Source organism: Haemorhous mexicanus, chromosome 5 (assembly GCF_027477595.1).
Source record: "Haemorhous mexicanus isolate bHaeMex1 chromosome 5, bHaeMex1.pri, whole genome shotgun sequence".
Classification (NCBI taxonomy): Eukaryota; Metazoa; Chordata; class Aves; order Passeriformes; family Fringillidae; genus Haemorhous; species Haemorhous mexicanus.
In genome coordinates, this window is record NC_082345.1 from 47235873 (window position 1) to 47248393 (window position 12521).

General features: G+C 37.2%; 1 protein-coding gene across 2 annotated transcripts in view; it reads left to right on the forward strand.

Moving 5' to 3' along the window:
- The window catches only part of GXYLT1 (glucoside xylosyltransferase 1), a 28798-nt gene extending 24459 nt beyond the window's left edge, over positions 1-4339 (forward strand). For both annotated transcript variants that reach the window (XM_059847072.1, XM_059847073.1), the window contains 2 exons: positions 220-392; positions 2451-4339. In XM_059847072.1, coding sequence (XP_059703055.1) covers positions 220-392; positions 2451-2612 — 335 coding nt within the window. In that variant the 3' untranslated portion in view covers positions 2613-4339. The remainder of the gene's footprint in view (positions 1-219; positions 393-2450) is intronic.
- Positions 4340-12521: the final 8182 nt, after the last annotated feature.

Consider the following 12521-nt stretch of genomic DNA (forward strand, 5'->3'; position numbering starts at 1 on the left):
CAGGCTTTTGGGTAAATCCCTTCGAGGGACTATTCACTTCTTTAATTCTCTGAAAGCATTTGAGACAGCACTGGAGCTTGCTAGAGTGTAATTAACTGTTAGATTTCAAAACAACTGTACAGAAATTTATAAAGCTGTCCTAAATAAATAAAGAAAATATTGGTTTATTTCCTGAAACAATTTTGATACCTAACCCTGAGCTCTCATTTTTCCACACAGAAAGTCTTTATGTCTTTCCTTGCCAATGGAATTACCGGCCTGACCACTGTATCTATGGAAGCAATTGTAAGGCAGCTGAAGAAGAAGGTATATTTATTCTTCATGGAAATAGAGGTGTTTACCACGATGATAAACAACCAACTTTTAGGGCTGTCTATGAAGCGATAAAAAATGTAAGTGATTTTGGCATTGTACTTGTTATTCTTTCATGTATGTTTATCTATAGTGGTACACGTATTTTGTAGGCATGTTGATATTCCCCTTGATTGCAACAAAGAAATTTTTTTTCACTTTTAAGTAACATCAAGTGTTTTACCACTTTTTTCTCTTTTATGGAGTTTCAGTAAACTCCTGTTTTCATGAGCATCTTTTGACACAGAGTGTAGACTGTACTTAGGTTAGGATTCTAGAACCATGCCTGTAGTTGTCAGTGCTTATTTAAAAGGCTTTATTCTCATTTATTTAATAAATCACCTGGTGAATTGTTTCCATGAGCATTTGGACATTTTAGAATATCTGAGTAGGAAGGGGCTGACAATGATCACTGAAATCCAAATACCTGGATTGGGTATCCAATCCAGGACCATCCCCGAGAGTCACACCATACACCTGAGAGCATTGTCCAAAGACTTCTTGCCAGGCTTCATGCTGTGACCACATCCCTGGAGAGCCTGTTCCAGTGCCCAGCCACCCTCTTCTGGAACCTTTTCCGAATATCCAGCCTAAACCACCCCTGACACAACTTCAGGCCATTCCCTCAAGTCCTGTCCCTGGTCGCCACAGAGCAGAGATCAGTGTCTGCCCCTCCTCTTCCCCTAACAAAGAAATTGTAACTGCAGTGAAGTCTCCCATCAGTCTCCTCCAGGCTGAACAGTCCAAGTGGCCTCAGCCACTCCTCACACGCTCTCCCTTGAGGCCCTGCACCATCTTTGTGGTCCTCCTTTGGACATGAATAGCTTTATATCCTTGCATTGTGACTGAAACTGCACTCACTGCTTACTCAAGGTGAGGCCACAGCAGTGCAGTGTAGAGAGGGACAATCTTTATCTCCAGGCTGAATGAGCCATCACCAGAAACTTCATTTTTTTGGAGATTTTAAAGTGCAGAAAAAAATCCCTTCTTTCCAAAGTTCTATGCATTTACTGCAACACTTTAATACCTAATTGTATCTAGATAGGGATTGTAAAAATTTGTTTTATATACTATGTTTTGACCTTTTCCAGAAATTCAGTGTATTAATGTGTTGCTGTTCCTTTAAATACTAAGCACAATGACTTCACGTTGCAAATAAATCATCTAATGAACCATTTATCACTACATCAGTATTCTCACTGAAGAGCTGTAAAACTTAGCACTGATGCACATTCTAATGTAGCAGGCTGCTGTGTGTGTATAACCGACAAAAATCAAGAGTATATTTTAATGTTGCTTTAGTACACATTGTCATATAGGTGTAAAAATGAAGAAAAGTACTTTTGGGGGTCTGAGAATACATCACAGGGAAAGTGATTGTATTGCCATAAAAATATTATTTCTTTGTTTCCTTTGAGCATTGTCAAAAATAGAAGAAAAAAATTATTTCCTTTTATTTATGATCCCATTTCATATGTGGATGCATCAGAGAAAGTACGTAAACCACTACTGATTCAATGGTAATGAGATGAACAAAATTATGTTACTTCAAAATGCTGTTTTAACTTAGCATTTGTTTATGAAAAACATTGCAGTGCTGAGCTAATGACAACTTTATTTCATGCCCATGTTAAACATAGTATGTGTTTGACCATCATTCAATTTAATGAAACGTCAGTACCACTTTTTATACTGCTGTTTCATTATAATTTGATAAGGCTTGCATTACTTAAAGGTTATATGTCATTTGAGAAAGTTACCATACAACAAAAAAATATCCAGAAATCATTTTAGAGTTCTAAATTTTTAATTGGGTAAGGTAATTTTAAAAATTTCCTCCTTGCCTGTCTGAATACATTCATTTGCTTAGCATAAAAAAGATCTGTCTTGTTAGGTTTATTGAAAGCATGAGAGTATACTTTTGTAATTTAGAGGTGCTTTTAAATTATTGCATTCAGAAGCACTCGTGAGTTCTTGAAAACATTTAATAAACTATAGATGGCAAATATGATGCTGAAAATAATTTTTATAAAACTCTGATACCTCTGAGTAATGACAATCTTCCATATTAACCTTAAATGTTCTTAACCTCTTTCTAGTATTCATTTGGAGATGACCTGGTTCATTCACTGCTGCAGCCCCTAGAACGGGAGTTACAGAAAACCACGCACACATACTGTGGAAGAGTACACAAAGTATTCATAAAGCAGCTAACAAAAAGCATAAGAGACTTGTATGCCAGAAGAACAAAGGGAAGGTGATTTTTGACTCCTAGCTGTTGCATCAAGAGACTGAATTAACATAGCTGGTCAAAAGGTGCAAGAATTCTATTACAGCTTGAACGGGCTCTTAATGTGCCCAGAAAAAAGTTTACTAGCATACATAAAAATGAAGAAAATATTCATGTAATGAAGAGCAAGAACTTTTTTCTGCAATGGTGACTTAGTGGTTTTTTGAAGTTTAATCAGTGCTAATGTTTGTCTCATATCTGATGATTTGGGTGTTACTGGCTTCTATGGTCAGTAATTTTAGTCTGCATAATTCAGTTACCTAATGATAAATGAACAAGGAAGAAATGAAGATGACTCTGTTTGGGAGTGTACCTCATATATTGTCTAAAATTCTATTAAACTGTGAATGTAGCAATAACTGATCAGCAGCACTAACCTCACTTTAAAGGTGTGAGCCTTTATGTAAACAAAGTTGTTTACAAGTGCAGAAAATACTCTCTTGTCAAAGAAATGTGTTGTAATCATTGACAATCTGCATGTGCCTTTATATGTTCATCTCTTACATGTTGAAGTACTGTTTTGACAATCTTGTTTCGTTTATCTCAGATGTAAACTGCACACTATAAATATGATTTTCTGAGAAATTAATGACTAGTATGTGATACTAGTTTTCTCTGTAGTAAATACAGAGACTTTATATTAAAAATGATTTGTTTCAACATTGTAGAGCCGTTAGCACCAAAAGGTGGAGCAGAACTGAGGGGGTTTTAAGTAAAAATCCAATTTGAAGTTGCTTGTCTTACAATACTTTAAAAAATGACATGGTTTTGCAGCTTTATTGGGCATTTTTGGAAGTAGGAAAAAAGCCCACTAGTGGAAAGCTGTTGCTGTTGTATTTCCATGCTAGGAATTATTACCTGATGATTTTATAGAGTATGTAGTATCTAAAAGTGAAGAGCTGTAGTAAGAGTTCTGATGCTTCATCAGACTGTGTAGTAGATGGGGTTTTTTAGAGAATATATCCTGTTTTAATATTTTTTTAATAAATGGCTTTAAAATAGTTTTGGGGCAGACCCTCAACTACATGAATGCATTACTGTCGATAGGGTGATAGTGATTTGCAACAGGAAAGGATTAGATTTCCTCCAGTTATCTCAGTGAAAAAATAAAACCTTCTGTTTAAGTAATAAAAACTTTTTCTCCAGAGAAAACCATGAAGAAAAAGGCTGAATTTTAGTGTTACAGTAAAATATTTAAACTTGCATGGTATGAAATGTATTTGTAAAGTATATATGAACTCAGATAACCTGTCTAAGTGAGATGAAGTCTTCATAAAGTGAGCTTTTGGATTCCAGGACAGTTCCTGTGTGTTGAACATGGAGGATCCACTCACTGCCTTGCACCTTCATCCCAACCCCATTTTGGAAGCTTAATTTTTGTATCTGTTTCCTTGTCAAAGATAGACTGGCTCTGACTTCCAGATCCATGTGAGCTGGACAAATGCTTTAGCAGTACAGGAACCCACTCCACTGTCAGCAGAGTTTGTATCCTGCTTCTAATTCCCCTGCAGGCTCAGGGTATAAATTTTTGGGATGGAATCTAGGAAGCAGTCTGCCTCTCGTGTAGGTCTCTTCTTGCTGTGTAACCTTTTGAAGCCTGAAAATGTAGAAATCTCTGTGAAGGTGAATACTGTAACTGACTGATTTTACAATATGCAGTGCATTATTTTTTTACATAAATACTGATTTTTGTATCAATTTGTCTTCATCTTTTCTTTGTACTTGTACTGTGTGTTTGTATTTAAAAAAAATCTTTCAACTTGTTTTTTGTGTTTGTCTTTGCAGAAACTTTCAGTTTTGAATTCATTTTTAGTGTGTTGTAGGCATGTCAAGATACTCTTAAAACCTAATGGACCATTTAGGCAAAAAAGGGGAAAGTGGACCTTAGCAGCAATCTTTCCACTTAAATTTCAAATTTTATGGGGGAGTAGAACAAAAAGAATTAATATTGATGCTTATTGTAGCACAAAAATTCTTACTTTGTGTTTATAACTAGAAATGTTTACTTACCATATTACAAATAGAATATGGCCTTATGCCATAGGTTTTGATTAATTTTTTAATAGAAATGAAAACAGCTCATCTTAGTTCACCTCCAGGTAACACTCGTGAACACTTTAAAGAAGTTTTGAAAAAAGCAAGCAGCTTCCATAAGTAATTCTGCAGAGTATTTGTCTGTTTCAAATACATTTTTAGTTCTCTAGTCCCTGTGTTTTAAATGTAGGAAAACAACCTACCTTTACAAACAAAAACCCAAATCTGGCTTTTAAGGGAAACATTTAGAGACACTAAAAAGACTGGGAATCCAGATAACGTGATAGAAACCAGTTATGCTCCCAAACATTTCAATACCTGATTTGTAAGGTTAGATGCTTAAAAGTGTAGAGCTTACATCTAGCTTGGGAATTCTTATCTCTCTACTTTTAGAAACATTGTTTTTTCTACAAACATAGTGAGTACTAACAAATTACAGACCTTTAGGAATCAAATTTTTAATGATTTTTTTGTTATAAAGTTATTATAAAGTGTAAAGTTGGATAGAAAAATATAAACATCAGGAAATATGCATTCAGTTTAACTGGAGATAAATCTGTCTTCCTCATGCTTGATTAGTCTCTGTGTTATGATACCATTATTTTGTCTCTTCTAAAGGGATCACAGTCTCATGGTAAAGAGATGTGTGTGAAGCTGTTATCTTATCTGGATGAACTTCTGTCACTCATTGTAGACAATATGAAAAGCAAGCTGTCCCTTCATGGGACTGAAACATCCTTGTGTGTGGTGCTTGTGCCACTGCCAGTTACTAAGGCTGCATAAGCCTTATGAAAATGTCTGTCCAGTTATTTGTAGTTTTGCTGAAATTTAGACTGTGGTGACCTTTAATGACAGTTGAATTGGTTTTGGTAAGCTTTTGGTTTAAGCTTAGAATGATAAAGAGAACAGGTTTAGAGGTGGGGGGAGATATTTTTTGTTATTCTTATTTTAAACATATTTTAAAAGAGTATGGAGTTGCCTTGTGCTGGTTTTGACCAAAATTTGGTCAAGCTGTAAACTTCTGGCAAAATGCTGATTGGAAGACTGAGCTGTCAGTGTATTTCTTGTTTTTTAGCAGATTTCTCTCCATGCCAGACATACTCCAACCACTCAGGCTTTCCACACTTCCATCTGTACACTTGACATAACAGGATGACTAAGAAGGCAGCTCTCTTTCTTTTCCTTCTCCCAAATTATACTTCCTATCTACACAGCATGGAAAAGAAAGTAGCCACAATCTCGTGGTGGGAGGAGGTTATGGTCTGGGTCTGCTTGGAAGGTTTAGAAGCAGAACATGCAAGAGCTATAGCTGAAGGTGTAATGTGTTAGCTGCATGTGCATTCTTGGGCTCTTCTTTTTGAGTGGAAATACAGTGAATTACTGCTGCTTATTAACTCACATTTATGGCTGTCATAGTGTTTGTGGCAGATTAAATGAGGTGAAACTGAGCACTAACTTCAGGTTATCTGTAGGAAAACACTAGGCTTCTGGGTTCTTCTGCCTGGTTTATAAAGGTGTCTCCAAATGTATAGACATATGTAGAATTTCTACTCCTTACAAGGCTTAGGTTATTTTTCATTGTCTGTTTTCTGGTTCAAATTGAAGGATTTTCAGCTATCAAACAGGTTTAACAATAGCCATTTACTGGCAGTATGATTTATTTTTTTACTTGACCAAGTGGAATATTCATGTATAATTAAAATGAATGTACAGGCTTTTTGTCCAGATCTTTTTAGTAAATTATCAGTTTTTGAGTAGTTACTATTTTAACATTCTGTCTCATGGTATCTAATGTGATTATGATAGTTATTGTGGCTTTCCTGCCCACTTTCCAGCTTAGTGAGTGGATGGCATTTGAAACAGCTCCAGTGATCTTGTGTGTTAAATAAGTGGAAGAGAACTGTAATGTGAATGTGTGACTTCTGTTAGCAGAAGGTGGATTCTTCTGTAGCAGGGACAGTAGAAATAGGAAGCAGTGGGAAGGTACTTCTCATCACCATAGAGCTTGTGGGAGATCTTGTATCTGTCTTATGGGGTTTTTGCTGGCAGTCTGAGCATTTTTCTATGCACAGGAATTTAGAAGTGATTTTACTGTTTTATTTCTAATATCTTTGAATACTTTCTGTTTCTTTTTTGGAAGTTCAGTTTTGTCCAGCTGCATTTTTTCTGTATATTTGAGAAGAATAACTGAAATTCCTACAGAGTTTTGCGCAAATAACAGCAAAGTTATTTGCTCAAGTTGTCCAAGTGGGCAAAGCGTGAGCCCAGCAAGTAAAAAATAACTAAACATGAGTGTATGCACCCTAGGTTCCCTTAGGAAAACAAAAAATGTTTGATCTTTTTAACACTACAGAGAAACATTTGGCAGCTTGCTTTCTGTATTCATCTGCCAAATCTTAAATAATGTAGGATAATTTCCTATAGAAATGCCAGTTGCCTCACAGTTGCATTGTAGTCCTAGTAGAGTATTCAAAACTATTACTCAGGTTTCAAAACAGAAGATGTTTACAGAGGTAATAGTGAATTTTCCACTTCAGGAAGTGAGGATGAAATCTCATTTTAAAGTAGTTCTCCAAATCTCTCTCTTGTAACCGTTTAGTGGATCTGTACAAGAACAGCTTGTCCTGCAAAGTTGTCATGAAATTTAAGATATGTTTGTCTCCTATGCCTTTTCAAGCCTTCGTGGGCCTATTAAAATTTTAAGTTTCTTGAAGGAATATTGAGTAATTGGAAATTCTTGTGTTAAAATTCAGTTGTGTCTCTTCAGTTTTGTGGTTGCTTTATGCACAGCTGCAGTCAATTCTTGAGAGAGTCTTCATTTAAGCTTATGAATGTGCATCTTCCTGTATATTTGCTTGCAAATTTCTGCAGGGCTTCTTTATGCTCCCTTCTGCCTTTTCCCTGTACTGCTTTTAAAAGATAATCACTAAGCTCTTCTTTCATTTGAATGCTTATAAAAAATTGCAGGAGGTATAACAGGTCTCTTTGCAGAAACCTGTAATTAAAGGAGGACCTGTATCCCTGCTGTGGTTGGGTTTTTTTTTCTTTTTCTTCAGACTGCCGTTTGATGATGTTCAGGTAGGAGGAAGTTTGCAGTGATTGGTAAAGTCATTATGTTCCTTGAATGATCATCTGGTAGTTTCTTCCCTGAGTATCTGTTCTCTTAGGGTAGGTGCATGGCTGCTGCCTGCCTACTTCATCCATTTGATTGCAAGTTTCTTTAATCAAAGCAATGACCATCAGTTCTGTTAGATCTGGATTTTAAATGCTTCTCTGTGGTAATCACATGCTCTCTGAACAGAGAGAAACTGTGAGACAAGAAGAGAAGAAGGAAAACACAATTCTTACCTCGCTTGCTGTGCCTGTGTTGTGCTAAAGTAGCATGCAACATGGAGATTGTTTACCCAAAGTGAGGATGTTTTGTTCCCTTGGCCTGTCAGGGCCAAGAAGTGTGTGTGTGGGACTGTCACGGGACAGTCACGAGAGAAGGAGAGATGAGTGCAGTTCTGTGCACTCACAGCAAGAGTGAGTGCCTGGCAGATTCAGTTTAGATACAATGTACATAGTTTAATAAAGTAATTCATTAGCCTTCTGATGATGGAGTCAGATGCATCATTTTTTCTCTCCCCTCACCAGTGTCGGAGTGGCTGTTGATTTACAATACTTCTCCTATATCTGGATGTCACCTTACTTGCACAAACCAGGGACCCAGTCTATTTCCATTTGCAGATCATACAATCATAGAGTGGTTTGGGTTGGAAGGGACCTTAAAGCTCTTCTAGTTCCAAGCCCTTCTCCTGGGCAGGAACGCCTCCCACTAGACCAGGTTGTTCAAAGCCCCAGCCAACCTGGCCATGAACATCTCCAGGGATGGGGCATCTACAACTGCTCTGGGCAACCCGTTCCAGCATCTCACCATCTTCACAGCAAAGAATTCTTTCCCTGATACCTAATCTAATACTTCCCTCTTCCAGTTTAAAGCCATTCCCTTATCCTGTCACTAAAGCCTTTGTAAAAAGTCCCTCTCCAGCTCTCTTGTAGGCCCCCTTCAGGTACCAGAAGGCTGCTCTAAGGTGTCCATCTTTTATTTAATTTCCTTGTTTTAGTTTCCAGCTAATCCATAGGAATAAAATAGATACCAAGGAATGCACAATTTTTCACTACAGGAGCTAGATAACTACAGATTTCTGAGATACAGTTAACAATTTTGAAATAGGTCTCTATCCTTGAATCTAATTTCTGATTTGGTGGATGTAAGGGTTAGTGTCCTTTGTTCATCAAATGGTTTGACTTTCCCTGTGTTAGCCCCTTATGGGGATGCATGGACAGATAATTCTTAAAAGACTGATTCCTTGTTTTCTGTGCTTTTCAAGGAAAAGAACTGTAACTTGTCACTGGAGATCCTTAGTATCACCCTATTTAAACTCTCTGAAACTAGGATTAACTTCCCCCTTGCTGCTGTATTGTTGTACTGGTTTTATTTGTTTCTTAATGGTCATGCTAAAAGGGGAGGGGAAATGATGCCGTTATTTGCATCTCCTTGATAGTTCCTGGCCTGTTGTCTTTGAATTCCACATGACCCTTAAAAACCAACAACTAAACCCAGTTTCAGAGTCTGGGTCAAAGCCAGAGATTAGCACTTTAACACCCTCCTTTAGGAACATGGGTCATGGGCTGTACTCAAAGGTTAGACGTCAGGACAGTTTCCTTGTTCTGTTTTACCAAAACAAGTCTACAAAAGCAGGACTTCTCAAGTCTGATACAGTTTGTTGTTGTTTTAAGAATGCCAAACTTCTGAAATACAGGCATGTTGTATTCTGAAAATGTGTTAGAAGCCTTTAGCATGTAATATAACCCTGTAGCCTGTAAGTATTATGACTACTTTTCAAGGTACCTGGTGAACTAATATTCTCACTCAAATTCCCCTTCCCTCTTTTCACAGATAATTTATTGATTTGTTTGTCTCCTTAGAGCAAAGCAAACATTTGGGAATTTGCTTTAATAAATGTTCACTTGAAACCAAGCCGAATTTTGCAAGGGGAGAGAAGAGTGCGTGAAGTTTGTTTGCTAGGGGTTCTTTCTGCACTTCAGACCTCTCTAAGGCCACAGAGTGCAAACTTGGGGCTTACCTGTGGCTTTCTCACCACTTGGAGAAGTGCTGCTAGATTGTGCTGTCTTTAATTTTCTCATAACCGGCATTGAACAGATAGCTGAAAATGCTTTTTGTGCCTTCCTAAGTGGCCTTTCTATTTTATGCAGCTTGTATTAAATTATTAAACTGAGATGAGCAATTTATTATCATTTTCTACTACCTTCATATTCTGGGAGGTCACTTTCCCTCCTGTTCTTCCTTTGGGTCATTTAATATCATGCCCTCATTTTCAGAATTATAATCTGGGTACAACAGATCCATTTCTTCCTCTATGTCTTATGAATGTTAATGTTCTGCCAGTCATTTCTGTACACATTTTACTAGAGTAATTCACATTAAATCAGTCTGTAATATTTATAAGAATAGCTTTGGAATACAAAAGTAGATGTAGAAGTTATCCTAAAATGCAAATCTTTGTGGCAGAATTAATGAGTATTTAGGGCATGATTTTTTAGGCTTCCAAGAAAATTAAAGCAATATAATCTGTTTCAACTAATGATTTAAGACTAGGAAATCAAATTTAGTTAAAGCTGATGTTTTAGCCTTATGATGCTGACCTGACCTACTGTGTCTCACTGAGCAGCTGGTGTCTAAGAAACTCTGCTTGCTTGTTGGATTTCATGAAACTTCTGCCAAATATTCAATGCAGTTCTGAGTAGTCACTGGTATTGCTATCTTTTAAATTTTAAAACATTTTCTATGTTTAACTTTATTCTTTTGTTTTACATTTTTATGCCATGGATAGTTATTATTCAAGGTGAATTTGGATTGCGCCTCTAAGCCCAAGAAATAAAAAACCCCAATTTTGCTACCCAAAGTGTGTTATGTATGTTTGTCTTTTGATTTGATATTATTCATCAGTTTTGTGGGTAAAATTGATGTATTGGGGTTTACTACCTCTCATCCTTTCTGCTTGTTCTTCCTGGTTTGTCTCCTTTCTTCACTACCCCTCCAGTCTACTTGCTGCTTGCCTTCTCCAGGAGTTGGTGTCACTCTACCTCTCTGATCTTCCTGGGTCTCCCTGGCAGTTGAATGTGTTCTGCCCCCAGGATGCAGAACTGAGCTTTCAGAGCTGTTTGCTGTGGTAAGGTGACCGTACAAGTTCAAGCCAGAGGGGTTCCCTGGGGCAGGCGTGCTGCTTTCTCCACAGAGCTGCTGCATGAGCTCCGTGTCTGGGCACCTAAGCGTGTTCTTGACCCAGTGCAGTGCATAAGCAGTGCTGTTGCTGTCTGTTTCTTGATTGTAACTTGGGGAATAAACTGAGTTTCCCTTTCAGCTTTGTATAGACTATTACAAAATTGTAACCATATTTATTTTTCTGTAGAGATAAAGGCTTTTTACCAGAGGTGTGCTTTCAGGAAGAAAGCTTGGCAGTTGAAGCCATTACAGTTGAAAGGAGTGATCTGAGCCATTCTGCTTGCCCGAGGCAGGCAGGCTCAGCAGGGCTTCTGGGAGCAGCTGAGCACCTGGCTGCCAGGGCACCTGGTGTCAGAGGAGGGCTTGGTCTGTGCCCTGTTCCTGTACGTGCTGCATGACCTCTAAGGAAGAAGCAATCTTCAATCAACTCTTCTTTCTGTGAAGGTACAAGGAGAGGAAATTGATTTCTGACTTCAAAAGGCCCGGACAAAGTTTTAGAGGGATTGCTGAATACAACAGAGTGCACAGAATGTAAAATGTTTCTGGCTGAAAAATTAACAGCTGCAAATAGCCCATTGACACACACAGGATTTTGAGAAGTACCTTCTTCACTGGTCCATAGAAACAATGAATAAACTGAGCAAAAGTTAGTGGTGGTAGGATACTGCTTAAAAACTAGATCAATATCTTATTTTTGCAGTAATCCTATTTTGCCTATTTTGATTATTTGCCCAGAAGGATAGGGTGTAATTAATGAAAATTGATTTAACTTGAAGAATAAAGCATTAAGTTTTCTATTGTAAGAAAAATGAAGTAGCTAGCAAATGCGCAGGTTTTTTTATGTGCTAGACCTCAAGCAGTCTCTAAATTAATTAGAAGTCACTTTATTAGCATACATTTGTCAAATAATACATTGAGAATTTTTATATATTTGCACAAAATAAATGGAAGTATTTTTATAAATTTTACTTTTATAAATGTATAAATTAATACCTTATTGCAAATACATGTGTTTTGAGAACACCACATCCTACACCATAACTTTATAACTCTTAGATGTGAAAGTGCTTGTTCTCCACATAGAATAGTATTGTGTCTCTGAAAAAGTGTAATGTTTAGAGGAGCACATTTGTGTGCCTTGTGCATACCAGCACTCTTCATTTTCACCTAAATTATGACTCTCTGAGGATGCAAATTTATTTTTTGTGTCAGCAAAGCCAGTGTCCATTACCCTAAACAGCACTGGAAAATGCAGAGAGTTTTGTCACCCACTGTTACCTTGGCAGGCATTAGAGGAAACAAACTGAAAGGAGTTTCTTAAACAGAACAATTTAGCTGTACTATGCCTGACTGAAATCACTGGCTCATGCTTCAAAATACCCCATAAGCACAAAGGAAATACAGTAATACAGAGTCTTCAACAACAAGGATAAATACAGACCTTCTGTCCTCTTCAGAAATCCTCTCCTAGTTAGTTTTAGTCCTGAAAGATGTGTCAGAAGCTCCTTCAAGTCCATTAAGCATTTTGCTATTGATTTAATATGAAAGTGTTCAGAT